Below are 27,965 nucleotides of genomic sequence, written 5' to 3' on the forward strand. Positions count from 1 at the left end.
ACTTTTTGCTATCCCAGGGGGTAGATAATAAAATTCAGCAAGTTTATATTTATGTTATATGTTTATTTAAGTGTGTTAACGCACACACTTGGCCGATGTTTTTACACTGTGTATGCGTATGCACCACACAGCGCGTGCGCGAACTAGCCAGTGCGATGGGGTTATGGTACGCAGACTGCGCGAAGTGTGTATGCAGATCCTTCCGATATTGATTGACAGGAAGTGCTGTTGTTGCCGATGTTTACGCTATCTTGATTGCTGATCAGGCTGTGAGTAAAGGGAGATGGGCGGCTTAGTATGGGGCTGGGCGTCTGCCTCTTGTGCCGCGGTCTCCATGCGTATGTACTGATTAGCATATTCATCAGGTCCAAGGTCCCAAATATTTTGCCTTAGTAGCTGAATTCGGCATCGCAGCTGTAATGGCATCAGGCCCTCTGTCTCTAAATGAGGATTTCCTTTTATGGTATTGTGGTCTGTTACTGCAGAGGTTTGTACAGCGACAGAGACAGTAACGACAGATTTCTAATGAGCACGTGGTAATTACTGTGTGTGATCTGTGTGCATTGGAATTGTCATAATACAGAATGTACCGGAGCTTCTGGGGTCATTCATAGAATAAAGAGTTTTCTCTGATTTCCTTCTGCTATCGGCATCCTGAGATGGGGAGAACCAAACACGGGAAGCGCCAGTACTTATACCAGCGCAATCCTCATAAAATAGGCTAAATGGGACAAATGTTGTCCAAGCATCAGTACAAACTAATGAGAGAGATACATTGTTGTGTAGTAAATATAAAAATAATTGTGCCTTCATTTCTACTTACAATAAATCATCTTTTCAAATAAAATGTGCTATAGAGAGAAATTATTCCATTTTAAAACATGACACAATCCTAAAAGATATTCTACCCGAAAAACCAACCTTCATTTATAGAAAAAATAAATCCCTTAAGAACATTCTTGCTCCTTAAATCCATTAAAGATCCTGATGTGATAGAACATAGGACCTGGTTACTGGAAAAACCAAAAGGCTGCTTTAAATGCAGAAGAACCAGATGTACAACATGTAAATATATTCTACATAACACGAAAGAAATCACAACAGCTTATAATGGAAAAAACATAACAATAAAACATTTTATAAACTGTGACGCTAGTTTTGTTATATATATGTTATCATGTAGCTGTGAAAATATGGGATATGTAGGACGCACCACCAGAAACCTAAAAGAACGCTTTTTGGAACATAGAAGAAACATCCTAAAAGGAAATATGCTCCATAGTGTTTCAAGACATAATGCTAATGTACATGGCAGAAATGATCCTTCACTTAAGATTGTGGGGTTAGAACATATCCCCCCAACCATCAGAAAAGGCGATAGATTTAGATCTTTATGTCGTCAGGAGCTATTTTGGATCTTCCAAATGAATAGCCTATACCCTGATGGGCTAAATGAACAAATAGAATTAAACTCTATGTTCTGAGGGGCCTATTCATTAAGCATAAAAATTCTCTGGAGATAATTAGCTTTAGAACTCGCATGGAGTTCTAGCTAATTATAGGTGGAATTCATCATTCCACCTCTCCATAAGTATCTATTCCGAAAAGCTGTCATTTTTGCGATGACAGCTTTTCGGGAAATAGATACTTTTCCTGCCTACACTACCTTATCGCATCTGGAAACAGTGCTGCGCATGCGCTGTTACATCTGTAAAACCAGCGCATGCACAGCACTGCCTACAGATGCGTTAAGTTTCGTACCCCCGCCGGACCCCCCCCACCCCCCTCTGCTCACCTCCCCCCCGACTTACGTGTCCGTGCAGCAGCCTCCGGCTCCGTCCTGCTGGTCTGTCATGTGGTTTCCCAGCAGACCACATGACAGATTAGAAAAAAAAATAAATTTCTTTTTCTAAACTTTCTTGTGCTCTGCTGGGGAGCACACATGTCCGGCCAGCCTCCGGAGCCTGAGGACGGAGCAGAGCGCCGGAGGGACACGTCGGGGGACCTGCACACGTGGATACAGGTAAGTTTCACCTGCTATTCGCCACCTCACAGTGGCGAATAGTAACTGCATCAATTTCCGAAAATTGATAATTTTCGGAATTTGATGAATACCACAATTTCCACATCCCCATATTAATGTACTAATGTACTAATACTAATGTACTAATGTACTAATGTACCCATACTAATGTACTAATGTACTAATGTACCCATACTAATGTATGGGGAGAGTGGAAATTAACGCAGGGGAACTTAGCAAGGAGATATCTGTGATATCTCCTGTGCTAAGTCTGTTCATGAATACCAAAATAACGTTATTTAAGGAAAATGTCCTTAAAAACTAGGGGTGTGCACCGGCCACTTTTCGTGTTTTGTGTTTTGGTTTTGGATCTGGATCTTTCTTCGTGTTTTGGATCTGGATTGGTTTTGCCAAAACCACCCTTCCGTGTTTTGGGTTCTGGGTTTTGTGTTTTGGATCTGTATTTTTTTTTAAAAAAGCATAAAAACAGCTAAAATCACAGAATTTGTAGGTTTTTCTGCTCCTATGCTATTATTAACCTCAATAACCTTAATTTCCACTCATTTCCAGTCTATTCTGAACACCTCACACCTCACAATAGTGTTTTTATGTCCAAAACGTTGCACCGAGGTAGCTGGATGACTATGCTAAGCGACACGAGTGGGCGGCACAAACACGTGACCCATCTAGGCGTGAAACTGCAGTGGCAGACAGGATGGCAGTTTGAAAAACTAGGCCCCAAACTGTACATAATGCAAAGAAAAAAAAGAGGTGCAAGATGGAATTGTCCTTGGGCCCTCCCACCCACCCTTATGTTGTATAAACAGGACATGCACACTTTATCAAACCAATCATTTCAGCGCCAGGGTCTGCCACACAACTGTGGCTGAAATGATTGGTTCGTTTGGGCCCCCACAAAACAAGCTGGCAATTAATGTGTCCCTGCACAAACTGGCTCTATGGAGGCAAGATGTCATCCTCATCCTCCTCATCCACCGATTCCTCACCCTCTTCAGTGTGTACATCCTCATCCTCACAAAGTATTAACTCGTCCCCACTTGAATCCACCACCACAGGTCCCTCTGTACCTTCTGGAGGCTGGTCTCCCTGGAAGCGCTGATAATTCATTTTGATGAACATCATCTTCTCCACATTCTGTGGAAGCAACCTCCTACGCCTTTCGCTGACAAGGTTCCCGGCTGCACTAAACACTCTTTCGGAGTACACACTGGAGGGGGGGCAACTCAGGTAAAATAGAGCCAGTTTGTACAGGGGCCTCCAAATTGCCTCTTTTTCCTGCCAGTACAGGTATGGACTGTCTGCCATGCCTACTTGGATGCTGTCACCGATGTAATCCTCCACCATTCTGTCAATGGTGACAGTATCATATGCAGTGACAGTAGACATGTCAGAAATTGTTGCCAGGTCCTTCAGTCCGGACCAGATGTCCAAACTTGGTCCTGCCTGCCCTGCATCACCGCCAGCGGGTTGCTTAGGATACCTAAGTTTTTTCCTGGCAGCCCCAGTTGCAGGAGAAAATGAAGAAGGAGCCGTTGACGTGTCACGTTCCGCTTCAGCTGACAGTGTGTTCACCAGCAGGTCTTTGCACCTCTGCAGGCTTGTGTCGGCCGGAAAGAGAGACACCACATAGGCTTTAAACCTAGGATCGAGCACGGTGGCCAAAACGTAGTGGTCTGACTTCAACAGATTGACCACCCTGGAATCCTGGCAAAGCGAATGAAGGGCTTCATCCACAAGTCCCACATGCCGAGCGGAATCGCTCCGTCTTAGCTCCTCCTTCACTTTCTCCAGCTGCTTCTGCAAAAGCCTGATGAGGGGAATGACCTGACTCAAGCTGGCAGTGTCTGAACTGACTTCACGTGTGGCAAGTTCGAAGGGCTGGAGAACCTTGCACAACACGGAAATCATTCTCCACTGCGCTTGAGTCAGGTGCATACCCCCTCCTTTGCCTATGTCATAGGTGGATGTATAGGCTTGTATGGCCTTTTGCTGCTCCTCCATCCTCTGAAGCATATAGAGGGTTGAGTTCCACCGCGTCACAACCTCTTGCTTCAGGTGATGGCGGGGCAGGTTCAAGAGTGTTTGCTGGCGCTCCAGTCTTCGGCACGCAGTCGCTGAATGGCGAAAGTGGCCAGAAATTTTTCGGGCCACCCAAAGCGTCTCCTGCACGCCCCTGTCGCTTTTCAGAAAATTCTGCACCACCAAGTTTATTGTGTGAGCAAAACATGGGACGTGCTGGAATTTGCCCAGATGTAATGCCCGCACAATATTGGTGGCGTTGTCAGATATCACAAATCCCCAGGAGAGTCTAAGTGGGGTAAGCCACTGGGCGATGATTTCCCTCAGTTTCTCTAAGAGGTTGTCGGCGGTGTGCCTCTTACTGAAACCGGTGATACACAGCGTAGCCTGCCTTGTAACGAGCTGGCATTTCTGAGATGCTGCTACTGGTGACGCTGCTGCTGTTGCTGCGTAAGGTGATACATCTACCCAGTGGGCTGTCACAGTCATATAGTCCTTAGTCTGCCCTGTTCCACTTGTCCACATGTCCGTGGTTAAGTGGACATTGTGTACAACGGCATTTTTCAGGACACTGAGGACACTTTTTCTGACGTTTCTGTACAGTCTCGGTATCGCCTGCCTAGTGAAGTGGAATCTAGACGGGATTTGGAACCGGGGACACACTACCTCCATCAATTGTCTAAATCCCACTGCACTAATGGCGGATACCGGACGCACGTCTAACACCAACATAGCAGTCAAGGCCTCAGTTATACGTTTTGCTTCAGGATGACTGCTGTCGTACTTCATCCTCCTCGCTAAGGACTGTTGGAGGGTCATTTGTTTAGTAAAAGTAGTGGTGTTCCTACTTCCTCTCTGGGATGATGAACGACTCCCAGCAGCAGCAACAGCAGCAGCGGCAGCAGTAGGCGTAGCAATGCAGGATCCTCCAGAGGAATCCCGGATAGGAGAGTCAGTCATGCCAGTGACATGGCCTGCAGGACTACTTCCAATCCTGACTAAGGAGGAAATTGACGAGGAGGGAGTTGACGGTGTGGTTTGCAGGCGCTTGGATACAACAGGACAACGGGATTTAGGTGTCCCTGGACTGCTTACGGTCTTAGCCAAAGTTTCTGAACTTGACAGTAACTTTTTATGAACGCGCTGCAGGTGCCGTATAAGGGAGGATGTTCCTAGGTGGTTGACGTCCCTACCCCTACTTATTTCACCTTTACATATGGTACATATGGCAAGACAGTTGTTGTCCGGATTTGGATAGAAATATTGCCAGACCAAAGAGGTGGAATGTTTGGTCTTCTGCCCAGGCATGACCGTGATGGGCTTTTTCATCCCACGGACAACAACTGTCTCCCCCGGAGCCTGATTTAAACAAACCACATCACCATCAGAATCCTCCTCGCCAACTTCCTCCTCAGCGCCAGCTACACCAGTATCCTCATCCTGTTGTACTTCAACAGTGACATCTTCAATTTGCATATCAGCAAGTGGACTGTGGGTGCTCCTTTCAGCACTTGCAGGGGGCGTGCAAATGGTGGAAAGATCCAACTCTTCCCGTCCAGTGCTGGGAAGGTCAGGCATCGCAACCACCACCACACTTGGACTCTCCTTGGGGATTTGTGATATCTTCTTAGAAAGCACAGTTCTTCGCTGTGCTTTTGCCAGCTTAACTCTTTTGATTTTTTTAGTGGGAGGAGGGCTTCCATCGTCATGTGAAGCTGAACCACTAGTCATGAACATACTAGGGATCGACCTTAGCCGTTCCTTGCCACTCCGTGTCGTAAATGGCATATTGGCAAGTTTACGTTTCTCTTCAGCTGATTTAAATGTCTTTTTCAAGGTCATTTTCCTGAACTTTGCCATTTGGGATTGTATGTGCCCTCTACTATGACATTGGGCATCGGCCTTGGCAGACGACGTTGATGGCATGTTATCGTCTATGTCATGACTAGTGGCAGCAGCTTCAGCACTAGGAGGAAGTGGTTCTTGATCTTTCTCTATTTTATTTTTATCGGAGAAAGTTTGGTCCTCCATTTATGTTATATCGATTTGATATATACGTGCGGCTAAACACAGAAAATAATTTTTTTTTTGGTTTGGACTGGAGTGTACTTTGTGGGTTACAGCACCCTTTAACGGTCAAGCCAGCCGGCCCTTTACTTATGACACAGGCGCACGCTTGGCACTACTTTGTTGATGCACGTGCGGCTACTGCGCACACAATTCACAAACACAGAAAATAATTTTTTTTTGGTTTGGACTGGACTGTACTTTCGGGGGTTACAGCACCCTTTAACGGTCAAGCCAGCCGGCCCTTTACTTATGACACAGGCGCACACTTGGCACTACTTTGTTGATGCACGTGCGGCTACTGCGCACACAATTCACAAACACAGAAAATATTTTTTTTTTTGGTTTGGACTGGAGTGTACTTTGGGGGTTACAGCACCCATTAACGGTCAAGCCAGCCGGCCCTTTACTTATGACACAGGCGCACGCTTGGCACTACTTTGTTGATGCACGTGCGGCTACTGCGCACACAATTCACAAACACAGAAAATAATTTTTTTTTGGTTTGGACTGGAGTGTACTTTCGGGGGTTACAGCACCCTTAACGGTCAAGCCAGCCGGCCCTTTACTTATGACACAGGCGCACGCTTGGCACTACTTTGTTGATGCACGTGCGGCTACTGCGCACACAATTCACAAACACAGAAAATAATTTTTTTTTTGGTTTGGACTGGACTGTACTTTCGGGGGTTACAGCACCCTTTAACGGTCAAGCCAGCCGGCCCTTTACTTATGACACAGGCGCACACTTGGCACTACTTTGTTGATGCACGTGCGGCTACTGCGCACACAATTCACAAACACAGAAAATAATTTTTTTTTTGGTTTGGACTGGAGTGTACTTTCGGGGGTTACAGCACCCTTAACGGTCAAGCCAGCCGGCCCTTTACTTATGACACAGGCGCACGCTTGGCACTACTTTGTTGATGCACATGCGGCTACTGCGCACACAATTCACAAACACAGAAAATAATTTTTTTTTTGGTTTGGACTGGAGTGTACTTTGGGGGTTACAGCACCCTTTAACGGTCAAGCCAGCCGGCCCTTTACTTATGACACAGGCGCACGCTTGGCACTACTTTGTTGATGCACGTGCGGCTACTGCGCACACAATTCACAAACACAGAAAATAATTTTTTTTTTGGTTTGGACTGGAGTGTACTTTCGGGGGTTACAGCACCCTTAACGGTCAAGCCAGCCGGCCCTTTACTTATGACACAGGCGCACGCTTGGCACTACTTGTTGATGCACGTGCGGCTACTGCGCACACAATTCACAAACACAGAAAATAATTTTTTTTTTGGTTTGGACTGGAGTGTACTTTCGGGGGTTACAGCACCCTTAACGGTCAAGCCAGCCGGCCCTTTACTTATGACACAGGCGCACGCTTGGCACTACTTTGTTGATGCACGTGCGGCTACTGCGCACACAATTCACAAACACAGAAAATAATTTTTTTTTTGGTTTGGACTGGAGTGTACTTTCGGGGGTTACAGCACCCTTAACGGTCAAGCCAGCCAGCTCTTTACTTATGACACAGGCGCACGCTTGGCACTACTTTGTTGATGCACGTGCGGCTACTGCGCACACAATTCACAAACACAGAAAATAATTTTTTTTTTGGTTTGGACTGGAGTGTACTTTGGGGGTTACAGCACCCTTTAACGGTCAAGCCAGCCGGCCCTTTACTTATGACACAGGCGCACGCTTGGCACTACTTTGTTGATGCACGTGCGGCTACTGCGCACACAATTCACAAACACAGAAAATAAATTTTTTTTTGGTTTGGACTGGAGTGTACTTTCGGGGGTTACAGCACCCTTAACGGTCAAGCCAGCCGGCCCTTTACTTATGACACAGGCGCACGCTTGGCACTACTTTGTTGATGCACGTGCGGCTACTGCGCACACAATTCACAAACACAGAAAATAATTTTTTTTTTGGTTTGGACTGGAGTGTACTTTCGGGGGTTACAGCACCCTTAACGGTCAAGCCAGCCGGCTCTTTACTTATGACACAGGCGCACGCTTGGCACTACTTTGTTGATGCACGTGCGGCTACTGCGCACACAATTCACAAACACAGAAAATAATTTTTTTTTTGGTTTGGACTGGAGTGTACTTTGGGGGTTACAGCACCCTTTAACGGTCAAGCCAGCCGGCCCTTTACTTATGACACAGGCACACGCTTGGCACTACTTTGTTGATGCACGTGCGGCTACTGCGCACACAATTCACAAACACAGAAAATAATTTTTTTTTTGTTTGGACTGGAGTGTACTTTGGGGGTTACAGCACCCTTTAACGGTCAAGCCAGCCGGCCCTTTACTTATGACACAGGCGCACGCTTGGCACTACTTTGTTGATGCACGTGCGGCTACTGCGCACACAATTCACAAACACAGAAAATATATTATTTTTTTAGCACTTGGGGGGAGCACCCCTGATGGACAGAGCACCCCCTGGACAACACTACAGCACCTCTTTAGGACTGGGACACTGCACAGGACTTTGGAGTGGACACAGCCCCTATGGAGAACTGAATGCACAACACAGTCCAGCCAGCCCCTATGGACTTTGAAGTAGTGGACACAGCCCCTATTAACAACAGCAGCACAGCACAACACAGCCAGCCCCTATGGACTTTGAAGTAGTGGACAACAGCAGCACTACACTACACTACACTACACAGCCCTAACTCCCACCCTCCCTCTTCACTGTCCACAGCCGAGTGAGAAAATGGCGCCGACGTGGGTACCTTATATAGGATCCAAAACCCGCGAGACTCGGAAGGCGGGATGATGACGTTTTGCCTCGATTTCAGATCCGAGTCAGGCGGGAAAAGTCGAGCCTGACTCGGATCGGACTCGGATCGGGGGGGCTCGGGGGGGTTCGGATTTCAGAAATCCGAACCCGCTCACCCCTATTAAAAACGTAATTTTACTGTTGATGAATAGGCCCAAGTCTTCTGTCTTTCTATCATGCTCTATATAACTAATTTTCAGTTCATCTGCATGTTATACATAATCCCTTTCACTTATTTTATTATTTTCCATACCATTAGGGCTTGTTATATATACAATTGTAGACTAACCACCCAAAACAATATACATATATATATATATATATATGTATACTTTGTGTGGTTCTATTATATGCAGTATACCTCAGTGCATTTTTTCTATTTTTACTTATATCTACATTTATATTCTAGTTTTCTATGCTAAGACTAATGATATTTGCATGCCACATGTGTCTAAATTGATTATAAATAATAAATAATAAAAGAAGAATAGTTTTAATCTATTGAATACCAACTGTTTATACCCTCATGATTAGCTTTTTAGATTAATTTCTAATATTGCTATCTAGTATTGGGTAATTAATTTATATCTCTGTAATGATCTAATATCTCCTAGTTCTAGTGATATATGTAAAGTTTGTTTTGTATATTCATTTGTAAATGAGTTTTTATGTTTTATTTCCATTTTGGGAATCTAAATATTTATTTGTATAATATGCTTCTCCCAACCTGGCTATGCATGTAACTGACAAGGTTCGTTTTTTTCATCAAGTGTTTAGAATTGACTAATCAATTATGTTTAGTGAGCCTGTAGTGCTATAAATCTGAGACATAGGCAGTTTGCCCACACCTTGACAAAGACACCTGAAGAGTGTCGAAACGCGTAGGTGCCAGCGTTCGAATTATCCCTGGACTATCACTGCGTTACTCTGATACTCGTCTTGTATGGCAATTACCATCAACGCTGCCAGATATTTCCACGCATGCCCTGAACCACCTTGGCTCCCACACAGCACAGAGATCTCCACTGACTCAGGCCACACAGGCACTTCCAGTTCCCCACACCTGGGTTGAGCTGTGTCGCTGTAAGCCATCTCAGCGCCTGTACAGCCTGTTCCCTCTGCCGAATACCACAAGGGGAAGGTCAGCAAACACCAGCTGTGCCTCCTGCGCTTTATGCTGAAAGCTGCTTGCGGGGATCGAGTCTCTCCAACACGGGAATCGCTGCCACTGCAAACAGAGCTGTCATACGGAGGTCCAAGCTCCCTAGACACAGGTGCGAGCTTTCCATCGTGACACCGTACTGCAGACCGCTCATTTCACAAAAGGCAAAATCGGCTTATTTGAAGTATTTCTACTGCTATTCAAAGGGAATTTCCTCAATCACTTTCTAGTACAGTGGTGACAAGTGATTCTATTTGTATCATCAGTTCCTGGATACAATTTTTTACAGCCAGCGGCCCGCAGCTATTCAATCTGGACACTGGTAAACTTACAGTGAGATTGCTAATGTGTTTTAATGTACAGTCTCTTTAATCAAATTATCCAGGGTCATATGCTTATAAATGATTTTAATTGTCAATAAATTCATTTATTTTAATATACGAACCTTGTCACATATTATTACTGACACACCGGCTGTTTTTTAATATAGATTGTATCTTTGTTACTGGGACTGACTATCCCTTTCAGCCGTGTTGCTTCAGGGTGTGTAAATTAACCCTTTTGGCGCCTGGGTACTTTTCTCTTTCTATCTACAATTACTGTGCATGATCTGTGTGCATTGGAATTGTCATAATACAGAATGTACCGGAGCTTCTGGGGTCATTCATAGAATAAAGAGTTTTCTCTGATTTCCTTCTGGTATCGGCATCCTGAGATGGGGAGAACCAAACACGGGAAGCGCCAGTACTTATACCAGCGCAATCCTCATAAAATAGGCTAAATGGGACAAATGTTGTCCAGGGAGCACATGTAAAGCGCCAAATGGATCTTGGCGCAAACAAAATCTTCATTAAAATATGTTTATTGCACTTAGTTTTCATGTTTTTCTAGGTATCAGTGTTTATATACAATGTGGTATCGCCCTTATGATAGAAAGGAGCTCATATGGACATGAATTATGAGAGCTGCCCTGCTCCGTACTATTAATGGCTGTATTTCATACTCCTTTCAAACTATTGTGCAAGCACTGCAGCATCTCTGACTGGAACTGTCAATGCATGGCTGGCAGTTGGGTGCCGCATGCGCTGCAGTAAAAAAAGAGGCACCCAGAGTGGCAGTTTAGCGGTTGCTTTCAAGTGGTTACCTGTTGGAGAGGGCAGTTTAGTGGTTGCTTTCAAGGGGTTACCTGTTGGAGAGGGCAGTTTAGCAGTTGTTTTCAAGGGTTTACCTGTTGGAGAGGGCAGTTTAGCAGTTGTTTTCAAGTGGTTACCTGTTGGAGAGAGCAGTTTAGTGGTTGCTTTCAAGGGGTTACCTGTTGGAGAGCGGCAGTTTAGCGTTTGTTTTCAAGGGGTTACCTGTTGGAGAGCGGCAGTTTAGCGGTTGTTTTCAAGGGGTTACCTGTTGGAGAGGGCAGTTTAGCGGTTGTTTTCAAGGGGTTACCTGTTGGAGAGAGCAGTTTAGTGGTTGCTTTCAAGGGGTTACCTGTTGGAGTGGGCAGTTTAGCGGTTGTTTTCAAGGGGTTACCTGTTGGAGAGGGCAGTTTAGCGGTTGTTTTCAAGGGGTTACCTGTTGGAGAGGGCAGTTTAGCGGTTGTTTTCAAGGGGTTACCTGTTGGAGAGGGCAGTTTAGTGGTTGTTTTCAAGGGGTTACCTGTTGGAGAGCGGCAGTTTAGCGGTTGTTTTCAAGGGGTTACCTGTTGGAGAGGGCAGTTTTGCGGTTGTTTTCAAGGGGTTACCTGTTGGAGAGGGCAGTTTAGCGGTTGTTTTCAAGGGGCTACCTGTTGGAGAGGGCAGTTTAGCATTTGTTTTCAAGGGGTAACCTGTTGGAGAGGGCAGTTTAACGTTATTTTCAAGGGGTTACCTGTTGGAGAGAGCAGTTTAGCGGTTGTTTTCACGGGGTAACCTGTTGGAGATGGCAGTTTAGCGGTTGTTTTCATGGGGTAACCTGTTGGAGAGGGCAGTTTAGCGGTTGTTTTCAAGGGGTAACCTGTTGGAGAGGGCAGTTTAGCGGTTGTTTTCAAGGGGTTACCTGTTGGAGAGGGCAGTTTAGCGGTTGTTTTCAAGGGGTTACCTGTTGGAGAGGGCAGTCTAGCGGTTGTTTTCAAGGGGTTACCTGTTGGAGAGGGCAGTTTAGCGGTTGTTTTCAAGGGGTTACCTGTTGGAGAGGGCAGTTTAGCAGTTGTTTTCAAGGGGTTACCTGTTGGAGAGGGCAGTTTAGCGGTAGTTTTCATGGGGTTAACTGTTGGAGAGGGCAGTTTAGCAGTTGTTTTCATGGGGTTATCTGTTGGAGAGGGCAGTTTAGCGGTTGTTTTCAAGGGGTTACCTGTTGGAGAGGGCAGTTTAGCGGTTGTTTTCAAGGGGTTACCTGTTGGAGAGGGCAGTTTAGCGGTTGTTTTCAAAGGGTTACCTGTTGGAGAGGGCAGCTTAGCGGTTGTTTTCAAGGGGTTACCTGTTGAAGAGCGGCAGTTTAGCAGTTGTTTTCAAGGGGTTACCTGTTGGAGAGGGCAGTTTAGCGGTTGTTTTCAAGGGGTAACCTGTCGGAGAGGGCAGCTTAGCGGTTGTTTTCAAGGGGTTACCTGTTGGAGAGGGCAGTTTAGCATTTGTTTTCAAGGGGTTACCTGTTGGAGAGGGCAGTTTAGCGGTTGTTTTCAAGGGGTTACCTGTTGGAGAGGGCAGTTTAGCGGTTGTTTTCAAGGGGCTACCTGTTGGAGAGGGCAGTTTAGCAGTTGTTTTCAAGGGGTAACCTGTTGGAGAGGGCAGTTTAGCGGTTATTTTCAAGGGGTTACCTGTTGGAGAGGGCAGTTTAGCGGTTGTTTTCATGGGGTAACCTGTTGGAGAGGGCAGTTTAGCGGTTGTTTTCAAGGGGTTACCTGTTGGAGAGGGCAGTTTAGCGGTTGTTTTCAAGGGGTAACCTGTTGGAGAGGGCAGTTTAGCGGTTGTTTTCAAGGGGTAACCTGTTAGAGAGGGCAGTCTAGCGGTTATTTTCAAGGGGTTACCTGTTGGAGAGGGCAGTCTAGCGGTTGTTTTCAAGGGGTTACCTGTTGGAGAGGGCAGTTTAGCGGTTGTTTTCAAGGGGTAACCTGTTGGAGAGGGCAGTTTAACGGTTGTTTTCAAGGGGTTACCTGTTGGAGAGGGCAGTCTAGCGGTTGTTTTCAAGGGGTTACCTGTTGGAGAGGGCAGTTTAGCGGTTGTTTTCAAGGGGTTACCTGTTGGAGAGGGCAGTTTAGCAGTTGTTTTCAAGGGGTTACCTGTTGGAGAGGGCAGTTTAGCGGTAGTTTTCATGGGGTTAACTGTTGGAGAGGGCAGTTTAGCAGTTGTTTTCATGGGGTTATCTGTTGGAGAGGGCAGTTTAGCGGTTGTTTTCAAGGGGTTACCTGTTGGAGAGGGCAGTTTAGCGGTTGTTTTCAAGGGGTAACCTGTTGGAGAGGGCAGTTTAGCGGTTGTTTTCAAGGGGTTACCTGTTGGAGAGGGCAGTTTAGCGGTTGTTTTCAAGGGGTTACCTGTTGGAGAGGGCAGTTTAGCAGTTGTTTTCATGGGGTTATCTGTTGGAGAGGGCAGTTTAGCGGTTGTTTTCAAGGGGTTACCTGTTGGAGAGGGCAGTTTAGCGGTTGTTTTCAAGGGGTAACCTGTTGGAGAGGGCAGTTTAACGGTTGTTTTCAAGGGGTTACCTGTTGGAGAGGGCAGTCTAGCGGTTGTTTTCAAGGGGTTACCTGTTGGAGAGGGCAGTTTAGCGGTTGTTTTCAAGGGGTTACCTGTTGGAGAGGGCAGTTTAGCAGTTGTTTTCAAGGGGTTACCTGTTGGAGAGGGCAGTTTAGCGGTAGTTTTCATGGGGTTAACTGTTGGAGAGGGCAGTTTAGCAGTTGTTTTCATGGGGTTATCTGTTGGAGAGGGCAGTTTAGCGGTTGTTTTCAAGGGGTTACCTGTTGGAGAGGGCAGTTTAGCGGTTGTTTTCAAGGGGTTACCTGTTGGAGAGGGCAGTTTAGCGGTTGTTTTCAAGGGGTTACCTGTTGGAGAGGGCAGTTTAGCGGTTGTTTTCAAGGGGTTACCTGTTGGAGAGGGCAGTTTAGCGGTTGTTTTCAAGGGGTTACCTGTTGGAGAGGGCAGTTTAGCGGTTGTTTTCAAAGGGTTACCTGTTGTAGAGGGCAGCTTAGCGGTTGTTTTCAAGGGGTTACCTGTTGGAGAGGGCAGTTTTGCGGTTGTTTTCAAGGGGTTACCTGTTGGAGAGGGCAGTTTAGCGGTTGTTTTCAAGGGGCTACCTGTTGGAGAGGGCAGTTTAGCATTTGTTTTCAAGGGGTAACCTGTTGGAGAGGGCAGTTTAACGTTATTTTCAAGGGGTTACCTGTTGGAGAGAGCAGTTTAGCAGTTGTTTTCACGGGGTAACCTGTTGGAGAGGGCAGTTTAGTGGTTGTTTTCATGGGGTTAACTGTTGGAGAGGACAGTTTAGCGGTTGTTTTCAAGGGGTAACCTGTTGGAGAGGGCAGTTTAGCGGTTGTTTTCAAGGGGTTACCTGTTGGAGAGGGCAGTTTAGCGGTTGTTTTCAAGGGGTTACCTGTTGGAGAGGGCAGTTTAGCGGTTGTTTTCAAGGGGTAACCTGTTGGAGAGGGCAGTTTAGCGGTTGTTTTCAAGGGGTTACCTGTTGGAGAGGGCAGTTTAGCAGTTGTTTTCAAGGGGTTACCTGTTGGAGAGGGCAGTTTAGCGGTAGTTTTCATGGGGTTAACTGTTGGAGAGGGCAGTTTAGCAGTTGTTTTCATGGGGTTATCTGCTGGAGAGGGCAGTTTAGCGGTTGTTTTCAAGGGGTTACCTGTTGGAGAGGGCAGTTTAGCGGTTGTTTTCAAGGGGTTACCTGTTGGAGAGGGCAGTTTAGCGGTTGTTTTCAAGAGGTTACCTGTTGGAGAGGGCAGTTTAGCGGTTGTTTTCAAGGGGTTACCTGTTGGAGAGGGCAGTTTAGCGGTTGTTTTCAAGGGGTTACCTGTTGGAGAGGGCAGTTTAGCGGTTGTTTTCAAGGGGTTTTCCTGTTGGAGAGGGCAGTTTAGCGGTTGTTTTCAAGGGGTTACCTGTTGGAGAGGGCAGTTTAGCGGTTGTTTTCAAAGGGTTACCTGTTGGAGAGGGCAGCTTAGCGGTTGTTTTCAAGGGGTTACCTGTTGAAGAGCGGCAGTTTAGCGGTTGTTTTCAAGGGGTTACCTGTTGGAGAGGGCAGTTTAGCGGTTGTTTTCAAGGGGTAACCTGTCGGAGAGGGCAGTTTAGCGGTTGTTTTCAAGGGGTTACCTGTTGGAGAGCGGCAGTTTAGCGGTTGTTTTCAAGGGGTTACCTGTTGGAGAGGGCAGTTTAGCGGTTGTTTTCAAGGGGTTACCTGTTGGAGAGGGCAGTTTAGCGGTTGTTTTCAAGGGGCTACCTGTTGGAGAGGGCAGTTTAGCAGTTGTTTTCAAGGGGTAACCTGTTGGAGAGGGCAGTTTAGCGGTTGTTTTCATGGGGTAACCTGTTGGAGAGGGCAGTTTAGCGGTTGTTTTCAAGGGGTTACCTGTTGGAGAGGGCAGTTTAGCGGTTGTTTTCAAGGGGTAACCTGTTGGAGAGGGCAGTTTAGCGGTTGTTTTCAAGGGGTAACCTGTTAGAGAGGGCAGTCTAGCGGTTATTTTCAAGGGGTTACCTGTTGGAGAGGGCAGTCTAGCGGTTGTTTTCAAGGGGTTACCTTTTGGAGAGGGCAGTTTAGCGGTTGTTTTCAAGGGGTAACCTGTTGGAGAGGGCAGTTTAGCGGTTGTTTTCAAGGGGTTACCTGTTGGAGAGGGCAGTTTAGCGGTTGTTTTCAAGGGGTTACCTGTTAGAGAGGGCAGTTTAGCGGTTGTTTTCAAGGGGTTACCTGTTGGAGTGGGCAGTTTAGCGGTTGTTTTCAAGGGGTTACCTGTTGGAGAGGGCAGTTTAGCGGTTGTTTTCAAGGGGTTACCTGTTGGAGAGGGCAGTTTAGCGGTTTTTTTCAAGGGGTTACCTGTTGGAGAGGACAGTTTAGCGGTTGTTTTCTTGGGTTTAACTGTTGGAGAGGACATCTCATTGTCCCTGTGATTTTTGCTGCTCTGCAGCTCCAGGCCGCCGGCCGATGGAGGGCTCCAGAGACTGAGGAGGGATAAGTAGAACTCTACATGGGCCCCTGTGACCCAGGGGTCCATGTGCAGAGTAGTGACAAGGGAAATTACCAGCATTTCAAAATAGTGAGACAAGAGCCGGTCCCATCTTGTACTTAGTAGTAAGATGGCCGCTCGGTAATAAGAATCAGGAAAAGTTGTCCTAACGCTGACTGTCATTAAATTATAGCCAGATTTGTGCTCTTATATGACCTCTTCTATGTTTTATGTCCATATGAATATTATTACTGACAACTAGGGAAAGGAAGGCACGCTTTGCTTAGACTAACCCCTGCAGTAATCCTCTGAAGGAAGGAGTTTCTAGGAGACAGAGGCCCTCATTCAGAGCCGTTCGCTATTTGCGTTCGTTCGTTCAAAAACAAGGGGTGGCTATGCAAATGATCCGTTCGCACATTGCAGTCTGTTCACACCTCTAAGTCTGAACGAGCGAGCAAAACATACGCTCTTTTATTTCTTAAAAACGCCCCCTGGCCGCTCGCACCATACGTCATGTCCGCTATTTATTAGATTAATCGAGTACATCGAACAGGATATGAACTGCTCGCTATTTTTGTGGTTGGTGTTTTCAACCGCTATTTTGCGAGCAGTTCTGAGTTAAAAAAAACCAAGTGACGTGGTCATTGACGCTGCTATATTAATTAAGCACACCCATAAAACGCCCGTTTTGACCTTTAAGCACGCCTGCGAACGGATCTCCACTCCCCGTTTTCAAGCACCTTCCCCAGTTACCACCCACATACGCCTCCTCCTGTCACTCAAAATAGCAGGCACTCGCTATATAGCGTACAAACGATTTTTGGCCGCACTGACTGGTTCGCGCATGAGTACTAAAAGCCGTACGCATGCGCAGATGTGCGAACATCGCTCGGAACGAGCGTACTGCCGCTAGCGAGCGGCTCTGAATCAGGCCCAGAGTAAAGGACCCTAAAAAAGAGATTTATCACCAGTGACGGTAGGAGGCTGGGGGCAGCAGCCCTTACCAATACTGCCAGGGGGAGCGCGTTTAAACAATAAAAATTAAGTCTGCTCTAAACGCTGCTTATTAAACTCACCGGGGAAGGATCGGCTAGGTCTCTGTGTGATTGACAGGTGTGCTGGTTTAGCCCGCCCTCAGACTCCTGTGTCAGCTGGCTCCCATTGGCTAGTTTTGGCCAATAAGAGCTAGCTGACACAGATGTCTAGGGGCGCACTTTTCAATCACACAGAGAACAAGCTGATCCCCAACAAGCAGCAGCGTTTGGAGCCAAGTAGAAACCCCCTCTGGCAGTTTTGGAATGTACTGCAGCCCTCACCTTGCAATTGCCACTGGGCCTGATTCAGACCCGGACGCTATTTGCGTCCGCTCGCTGGCTAAAAGGGTCTGGATACTTAAATCATGTGCTCGCACTGCGTCGCGTAAAACCGCCCACTAAGTAATAGCGAGCGGCCGCACTATGCGCTCGCACCTGTATAAAGACGCCCCTTTGCCACTCGCAACACACGTCATCTACGGCAGTTGTAGGATTAATCGGGAACATCGAGAGCCATCGGAGCTGCTCGCAGCGCTTGTGGCAGCCTTTTCCCACCACAACATTACGAGCAGTTCAGGCTAAAATACAACCCAGTCACGTGTGTAATGACGCTACTTTGCTAATTATGCACACCCATTAAACGCCGTTCTGAAGGTCTGGCACGCCTGCGTTTGCACATCCACACCCCCATTTTCAAGCACCTTCCCCTGTTACCACCCACAAACGGCACTATCTGTCACTCAAAATAGCGGCCTGACTGCGGGCTACGGGCGAGCACTTTCCCATCGCAATGACTGGTTCGCGCATGCGCATTGCGACTCATACGCATGCACAGATTGCTAAAAATCACTCAATGCGAGCGAGCGCAGCATAGCGTCCGGGTCTGAATCAGGCCCACTGTTCATTACCCAGTCAACTTAACTCAACACAGAGATAGAGAGGCACTCAGAGAGTCACACTGTTATGTTTTGCCTCAGTAACTTTGAAAGTAACTTGCAACTTCTCCATATATAAACCTTTTGCTACAGTAACAACTGTTTAATTAAAAAAGCCTACCTAAGGCTGAGTACACTAGACCAGTGGTTCCCAAACTGGGTGCCATGACACCCTGGGGTGCCTCGGGACACTCTCAGGGGTGCCTCAGATTGGTGGTTTAGCATTAATTCAAACTATTTATGGTCAATGTAAGAGACAAAAACAAATAATATGTGGACAAACAGAAGCGCGCCCCTGTCCACCACCACATAACGGAATCTAAGAATGGCCGGTAAGTACAATTTCTTTCTGAATTTCTCAATAATAAACTTTTGGCTTAGAGGTGCCGTGAAATAAATATTGATACTCTTGGGTACCATGCTTCAAGAAAGTTTGGGAACCACTGCACTAGACGATAAATTAGACAAATTGACGGTTTAAGATGATTTGTACGACAAATCATCCACATCCAAGAGTGTGTATGCACTATTGCGTGCTCTGTATGTCATCAGCGATGTTGTATGATTGGCTGTACTGCACAGCCAATCACACAATAACGCATGCGGTACCGTGCATTTTAATGAAGGACGGAAAGAGTGCTTGTTTCATCTGTCATTTAATCTTTGAGTGCGTACCGGCAATCTTCATGACATGGTCAGGGGCAAAGGGTAATCGCCCCGACCATTAGCAAGATGGCAGGGTCGTTTAATGTGTATTCGGCTTGACATTACACTGACGTGCAATAGCAGTTTCTTCTAATGTGATTGAAGCTATTGTTACAATCGGCAGTCACACATTGCCCTGTGCACTGTATATTACAAGAGAAAGCTAAGAAATACGGGCCCTCATTTAGAGCCGTACGCTCTGAGCAGAGCGCACGCTCTGAATGAGGGCCGGGCTCCATGAAAATGGAGCGTCCTCCTGGACGCTCGTATAGCTGTGGGTGACCACCCACAGGCTATACGAGCGTGCATTGTGATGGCCGCGATGGTCGTGACCATCGCGACCATCGAAATTGCGAGCCGGAGCCTGCGGTTGAGGTTTTCAACCGCTAGCTCCGGAGTGATTTTGGCTCTATCAGAGCCAAAATCACTCCCACTGACATCACTAGTGATGTCAGTGGGCCGGCTTTTGACGGGAGGCGTTCCCTTGGGAACGCCCCCGTCAGGGAGGCACGCCCCCGGCATGCCCACCAAAGGGGGCGTGCTGTCAATCAACATTGACAGCACGCCCCCTTTGATCGGACACAACGAGCGAAGGACTTTCCTTTGCTCGTCGCGTCTGGCGCATGCGCACGACGGAGCTCCCTCCGTCGTGCGCATGCTCAGTCCATAACATCGACCCACTTGCGAGCGGACAGCTGCTCGCGAGTGGGTCTGAATCAGGCCCACTGTGCATCACCGAGCTCATCATCTAGGTCAAACTGACATTTTGGTTAAACCAAGATTACCCTACTTAGTGTAAAGGGTTGTGAAGAGACCGCAACATTTAATTTAGTGCTAAAGGTATTTTATTGACATTGAATTTTATAATTGTATTGTTGTTAAGTTGTTTTTATTGTGGAAAAGGATGCCAGTGTAGACATCTGCTGATTAGGGCCCTCATTCAGAGCCACTCGCTAGCGGCAGTACGCTCGTTCCGAGCGATGTTCGCACATCTGCGCATGCGTACGGTTTTTAGTACGCATGCGCGAACCAGTCAGTGCGGCCGAAAATCGTTGGTACGCAATATAGCGAATGCCTGCTATTTTGAGTGACAGGAGGAGGCGTATGTGGGCGGTAACAGGGGAAGGTGCTTGAAAACGGGGAGTGGAGATCAGAACGCAGGCGTGCTTAAAGGTCAAAACGGGCGTTTTAAGGGAGTGCATAATTAATACAGCAGCGTCATTGACCACGTCACTTGTTTTTTTTTAACTCAGAACTGCTCGCAAAATAGCGGTTGAAAACACCAACCACAAGAATAGCGAGCAGTTCATACGCTGTTTGATGTACTCGATTAATCTAATAAATAGCGGACATGACGTATGGTGCGAGCGGCCAGGGGGCGTTTTTAACAAATAAACGACCGCAAGTTTTGCTCGCTCGTTCAGACTTAGAGGTGGGAACAGACTGCAATGTGCGAACGGATCATTTGCATAGCCACCCCTTGTTTTTGAACGAACGACCGCAAATAGCGAACGGCTCTGAATCAGGCCCTAGGTCCTGTAAAATAAAATTGAAATAATTTTAAACAAGTGTATTTATTAGATGTGATTAAACTATATTAAAGTTACATTCTATAGGGGAACTTACCTCTCTGATAAAGGGAGATTCAGGAAGTAATGGGAGAAAACACCTTGCTTTATCCATCACGTATTTAGCTTATAAACCTAGAGACATGGGGGTAAATTTACTAAAGGTCGATTTTGCATTTTGAGTGATTTGAGGTGCGATTTTCATTCGATTTGGATTCGATTTTGGTTTTGAGTATTTACTAAAAGCCAAATCGCATGTAAAATCGAACTTCAAATCGACTTTGGACTCAAATCACCCTCAAATTGACCATCGGAAAAACATTGGTACTTTTACATAGCCTAACACATAAAACCCTTATTTACTATCATTCGATTTGAAATCGTCCTCAAAATCGGACTTCAAATCACTCTTCAAATCCCCAATACAATAGACCTGCTTCATGCTTTCGATGTGAGCATGAGCAGGTTAGATTGACACAGATACATGCAGAGATCAGCGAGATGCCTGCATGTATCTCACTGTAAAAATCGTCTAAAGAGTTAAATTAAGTAAAAAAAAAAAAACGTGAGGTCACCCCCCAAAACAGAACCAGCCCCGGACTTTGCTATCCCAGTTTTGGTTGACTAAGTACAGGGAAAAAATTATGTAGGGTCTCCCTGTACTTAGTACAACCAGCACTGGGCTATGGGAAGCAGAGCTGGTTCTGGATTTACAGGGAAAAATGTGTGTAGGGTCTCCCTGTAAGATCCAGAACCAGCCCTGGACCCTTTCTAATGGGGGACTGATGCCACAGCCAGGGGAGCCCTATCATCGGGGCCCCCCAGCCGCAGCATCAGCCCTGACCTTTAATCAGCCCAGGCCAGGGATCCCTGGGAAGTTGGAACCCCCTTTAAAAAAAGGGGTCTCCCTCTCCAGGGCACCCTTAGCCTGGGCTGATAGCAAGGGGCTATCCCCGCCACCCCTGGGCGGTGGGTGGCGGGTTGACTGTGACAGTGTGGTGTAAAAATAGATATCAATAAACATTGTCTTTCCAGTAGAACTGCAGGTCCCAGCAAGCCTCCCCTGCATGCTGGTACTTGGAGAACCACAAGTACCAGCATGCGGGGCATTAAGGGCCTACTGGGACTTGTAGTTCACCGGTAAAGAAATGTCCCAAGAAACACACACACACCTTACAAAGTATAACTTTAATACATACACACACACACTCACACAATACTCACCTATCTTACCTCCTTTGGTCCCCTTCTCCAGTAGGCATCCATGGGTTAAAATAAAAAACCGATAACCTGACCCTCGCATTAAGGAGTAATCAGTCTAACCAGACGGATCACTCCTTCCCGAATGAAGCGCACAGACGCGGCTTCATCCTTTGAAGCTCTGTGTCTGTGCATTCATTGGCTGAGAGAGGTCAGGCCCCGCCTCTCAGTCAATGAACGGCTCCCTCCATTGTACTCAATGGTGGGAGCCGCAGGATAAACTTTAGTAACCCATAGTGTAATATCGGGTCACTACATCAGCACCTTATTACATGTGGCACATTTGTATGTGTGACCCTTTTTATTGCATTACATGAAGTTTGCCTAGCAGCCAAAAGGTGTAAGATGCATTTTATTCAAATAATAGGGATAATTGTGGTACCCAAACCTACAACCAACCAGATAATTCTAATCCCACAATCCTGTGCAATGATAAATGTAATTTCTAGAAGAATAATGAAAACGCTATTTTGTGACATCAAGAAACATTCACCCGTTTGTTACCAAGTAGCCCCCAATGTGTGAATTGGGAAGTTACCTGCACTTTGTCCTCACTGAGAAGCATTAGATCGGCTATACGTTATTACTGCCTAGAGAACCTACAGACTATGGGCCAACAGTTCTACCCGTTTACTAAGTTATCTAAATTTGGGGGGTTTCCCATTAATTTAATAAGGGGAACTCTTGGGCAATTTGACAGAAATGTCTCTTCAGGGATAAAAGTGAATAGTATCTTTAAAAATGTTTACATTTCTCAGTAACTATTGTTAAGACATTTTGTACTTTTGTGGCCATTTTAGCAGGATTGGTACATTATTAAAGTATGTGGCTGTTTAGTATGAAGGGATCTCTGGTATTTGCGGCAGTCCCCCTATTTTCGGTCGCCTAAGCAGTGCCCGTAGCTTTCTATGGAGGCCGTGAAATGGACAATTTTCCAAGTTTAGTTCTTTAGAGCTTGATGCCGATAGTTTGGACATCAGACATTGGAGCTTTTAGTCCAAACTTTTGCAATTTTTTCACATTTTCTAACATTTTATTTATATATTATGAAATTATGAAGGACATATGTGAACAGATAACACCCTTTCATGCAGCAAATACAATATACATTGTCACACTGTCTGTATATATATATATATATATATATATATATATATATATATATATATATAAAATACTGTATAATGTTGGGGAACATGGCAATTGAATAGATAATGATGGGTAGAGGTATGAAATCGATACTGTGGTTTGTCTTACAGTTTACACAGAGAATTTCAAACATCTTTTCAGTCGCATAAATATTTTAGTATGTGGTTCAATCAGAATATGGTTTGTAGTAACTGCTCCCGAAAATGATTTCTCTAATAAACATGTAATTACAGCCCAGATAAATCCAGCAGCAGCTATAATTCTCATTATGTTATACACGTTATTCTAATTGTGCAATCTTGGCAGATAATTATGACGGAAAGCGATCCGGCCGTCCACGACCTGGAGGACGATGACGAGTTGGATGGGAAACTGAACTACAAACCTCCACCGCAGAAGTCACTGCAAGAGATCCAGGAATTAGACAAGGATGACGAAAGTTTAGCCAAGTACAAGAAATCGTTACTGGGAGAGGGATCGGTAGTCGCAGGTATTGTGTTTAACTTATATACGTATAGATGACAAAATGTTATATTCAAATTCTCTCTGAGACATTAAATTAAAGAGATATTAGCATGAATAAATGTTTGTGTCCTCTGATTCACCGTGTAGGCAGGAGCGGATTAAGGGCCTGATTCAGCTCTGATGGTTAATCATTGGCGCATTGCGCAGTATCTGTACTTGCCATGTGCCGATCACTGACTGTGACATCGAATGCCCTCCTCCCTATGCCACTGCATGATTGACATCTGGGGGCGGGGAATGGGTGGTGCTGCCTGTGTTTCCAGAAGACAGGGGCAAGTCGGACCCCTTTTCTGGGAGTACCGAGGCCAGAATCTGCCAACACAGATTTACTGGCCTCGCAAGCGGGCAGGAGGTGGCCATTCTGAGTAAGCTTAGGTTTACCCCGATGGCCGATGCCGCAAACATTGTGAAACAAAAAAAGGTATCCCCCAGCACTCAGAATGATATCAGTAATAAGACTTGAAAAACGACATGGTGGTAGATAAATCAGAGATCTTAGTTGCATATATATGCAAAGATATGTGTAAGCCTCCGCGCCGCGTCACGGCTTCTCTGATACAGGAGGTTTTTGTTTCTTGTATAGACATACCCCTCCCTTTCATGTACCTGAGTGGTATTACTAAGGTGATTGAGCAGCTACCAATATGCATCGCAAACATTGTGACCATTGCAATGTTGATTCGATCTTGTGTCTTTGGACCAGGGGCATAACTAGGGGTTTTGGAACCCAGAGGAAATTGAAAAACAATGCCCCCCCCCAATTTATGTGACCTAGGGCAGGGCTTAAAGTGGTCCTGGAGAGGTGGTGGAACTCATCTCCCCCGCCATCTACTTCCCCCCCATCCCCCCCGCTGCCACGCTAGTCTGGCAGGCCAAAACAAGTGTGAAAACTGTTCTTTACACACACACACTACTTTGTATAGGAAACGGTAATGTGAAAGGCGTGGTTCTGGGGGCTGCTTGGGCCCCAGAAGCTTTTGGGGCTACGACAGTGTGAAATACATTTTAGATGCTTTTTTTAGCACTTCTGCCATCAGCTGAGACTACAATGTTACTTCACTTAAAAAAAAAAAAGGTTTCTGTTGTGCCTCTGAGTTTTTTTTATGGGGTCCCCACAAACTAGTCTGTGTCACTTGGATGTCCAATGTTTTTTTGCAACCCCTATGTATCACCTTCGCTTGATTCTTTCCTTACCTATATGCTGGTTTCTTTGAAATGAGGGACCTCTAAAGAAATTGAGACTCCCTAGGCAGACAGAGAGTGGCTCTCTGTCTGTGGGACTTCTGTGCAGGGACATGGTGGAGGTGGAACTAGTTCCACCCACCATTAGAGGTGACGGAACTCAGTTCCACCCCATTCCTGCCCACTTTAAGCCCTTGCCCAGGGTCACTTACAGTGCTCAGACAACCTGGTGGTCTAGGGAGGGGTTAATGATGGGAAGGCCTTGAGCTTCTACCAGTGGCCATAAGAATTGTCTCAATGCAGCTGCTGGACTCGCATCGCCTCATTCTCTATATAACACCATTATGCCCTGTAATGTATTTCTGTGACTGTAAATGCACCTCCTATATGCTGCCAAGCAGTACTGCCCTTCCTGTCAGCATGTAACTACCCACCATCCAATACTGCTCATCCCGGGTAGTCTGTGGAATCATTGCCCTAATATGCATTTGCAGGTGCTTGAATTTCTTGGGATAATTGTGCTCTATCTCTCATTTATGAAACACAAAAGTGCAAATCCACAGAACATATGCTCCTTGGTGGCATACAAGGCTACTTTTGCGCAAATACTCCTAGTGTAACCTATGGATCTGCAGAACAAGATGGCAGCATATGCAGGGTGCAAAAGTACTAAGGTATTCCTCAAACTACCCACTTCCCTCATGAGCAAATGTACACTTTTGAACCCCACAGATGCCGCCCCATGCATAATTCCATCAAAACTGACTTTATTTTCACAACAAATATGCAAATGTCATAACAAATAGGGAATTTGCACAATGGTAAAAGAGATACAGTCAGTCAACTGGGAACCAATCACCAAATATTTAATATGTAAACATTCTATAGTTTCAGAGGGTTGGTTCATTACAAAATCAAAGTAAATAAATTAAGCAAATATATTGTAAATTATCAAAAAGCACCGTCAAGTGGATTATTTTGTTAAACAGAAGAACCAAATGAAAAACATGTTAAGTCTATAATATCATGTGAGTACATTTGGGATTTTTCCAATAAAATTCTATTGGGGCCAATTAAATTTTGACTGTTGAATAAACAAGTTGGCTCTTCATGTAACTGATAAACACATTGGATGTGTTTTCCAAATATTACCAAGAACATGTACTGGTAAATATGGGATATCATTGGCCAGATATTTTAGATTATTCTTTGGTTGAATCATTGTTATATGGTTGGCGTCCTATGGTTTGGATGTCACTGGTATAAACACACTTTGTAACTGAATTGAAGTTTGCACTGAACTATTATTTTTCAGATCCATCTGCCCCAAATGTGACAGTAACTCGCCTCACATTGGTGTGTGCGGCAGCGCCTGGACCAATTACAATGGATCTTACAGGTATGTAGCATCTTTACCAGGCCAACCAGATAAACCACTTCAGGGCTTGCAGTGTGCCACAAATCTGAAGGAAGGATTTAGGAAGATGACTGGTATTATTATAATTATAATAATAATAATAATTATTATTATTATTATTATCATTATTATTATTATTATTACTACTGCTACTATTATTATTTGTATTATTACTTCTACTATTACTACTATTATTATTATTATTATTACTACTACTATTATTATTATTATTATTATTTATTATTACTACTACTACTATTATTAATATTATTTTTATTATTACTACTAGTACTACTATTTTTATTATTTATTATTATTATTATTATTATTACTACTATTATTATTAATATTATTACTACTACTAATACTACTACTTTTATTACTACTATTATTATTAATATTATTACTACTACTACTAATACTACTACTTTTATTACTATTAGTTTTATTATTATTATTATTACTACTACTACTACTAATATTATTATTATGTTATAACTTTGCATTATTTTTGTTGGATTATAATACTTTTTAAATGCAGTGATGTGCTTAAAAAATATAGCAAATAAATATATTTTGGTTTTATTAAGTAAATTTAGGTGCTCTACAGCCAGCTAACAACGTAAAGCCTCCATACAATTACTTTATCTTTCACAGGAGATCTGTCAAAACTAAAGAAGGAAACCTTTGTCTTAAAAGAAGGTGTTGAATATAAAGTAAAAATCCATTTTAAGGTAAGTTTGGATTTCATTTTGCAATAATAATAATTATTGTATTAAACTATAAACTATTATACTTTCATATGGTTTTGTAAAGTGTGTTCCTGAAAATATTTAGGGGTATATTTATCAATATGTGAGGATAAATATTATTTTCTTTATCAAAGCTTATTGTGCTCATAGAAAAAAGTTTATCTCATCAATTTATCAATAAAATACTATAGTGCTACTCAAGTGCATCTGAGATACTAGCCACTCTCAGGGACCACTTTCAGGGGCCACTCTCAGGAACCTGTCTCAGGGGACAGTCTCGGAGGATAGCCGGTTTGTGCACGTAAAAGTCTGTGTTTTCAGTTCCACAAAATAAAAGTAAAAAATCGATGCAGAGTAATTTTCCATTTACTACAGTATGCTAGGAGGCTCTAAACTTCACATCTCAGTCAACAGAGAAGTGACTGTAGATGTCTGTTAGACCAGGTGGAGATGACACTCAACATAATAAAGGATTGTCTTGTCTATTCTTCCAACATCTATCCACTTTCCTTTCCTTCGACTACCTCATTTGCCCACTTCAATCTGGATTTCACTCCCTTTGCTCCACTAAAACTGTAATTTGCCAAGGTCAGTTATGACCTTCTCACAGCTAAATATAAGGGTCACTTTTCCTTTCTAATCCTCTTTGATCTATCAGTGCCTTTACCATAGTTGACCACCGTTTCCTGCTTCAGACCCTCCCCTCGCTTGGCTTTCCTTCTACTGTATCTAAGTACTCCTTCACTGTCTCTACTTCCAGTTCTACTTCCTCCTCTTTCCCTCTTACTGTTGGTGTTCCCTAAGACTCTGTCCTCTGTCCTTGGTCCCTTCTCTGCCTGGGTGACTACATCAGGATTTCCCAGCACTTTCTTAAAGTCAACATGTCTAAAGACTAAGCTTAATGCCTTCTCCTTGTCCAGGGCCTCCCTTTCTTCTCACCTTACTGTTAATAACATTATCCTACCCCTATCACACAACTCTGCTGCCTAGTGGTCTTCCTTGACTCTTAGCACAAATTATGGGGTAAAAGAGAGCAATCTCCCAATCTTGCCACTTCCACTTCTGCAACAGCTCTAGAATTTATAACTTCCTCGCCCTGCAGACTTCTAAATCTCTAATTCATGCCCTTATCATCTCTTGCTTAGACTATCGTAACTGCCCAATCTCTGGTTTTCATCTCTTCCAACTCTCTCCTCTTACATCTATCCTCAATGCTTCAGCTCAACTTGACCT

The 27,965-nt window shown here is 44.9% G+C and overlaps 1 protein-coding gene across 1 annotated transcript in view; it reads left to right on the forward strand.

Moving 5' to 3' along the window:
* Positions 1-27,965, forward strand: part of ARHGDIB (Rho GDP dissociation inhibitor beta) — a 41,421-nt gene that overhangs the window by 10,994 nt on the left and 2,462 nt on the right. The window contains exons 2-4 of the mRNA XM_088459315.1: positions 23,163-23,346; positions 25,879-25,962; positions 26,638-26,714. Coding sequence (XP_088315441.1) covers positions 23,169-23,346; positions 25,879-25,962; positions 26,638-26,714 — 339 coding nt within the window. The 5' untranslated portion in view covers positions 23,163-23,168. The remainder of the gene's footprint in view (positions 1-23,162; positions 23,347-25,878; positions 25,963-26,637; positions 26,715-27,965) is intronic.

This window comes from Taudactylus pleione, unplaced genomic scaffold (genome assembly GCF_031769625.1).
Source record: "Taudactylus pleione unplaced genomic scaffold, aTauple2 ptg000905l, whole genome shotgun sequence".
In the NCBI taxonomy this organism is placed as follows: Eukaryota; Metazoa; Chordata; class Amphibia; order Anura; family Myobatrachidae; genus Taudactylus; species Taudactylus pleione.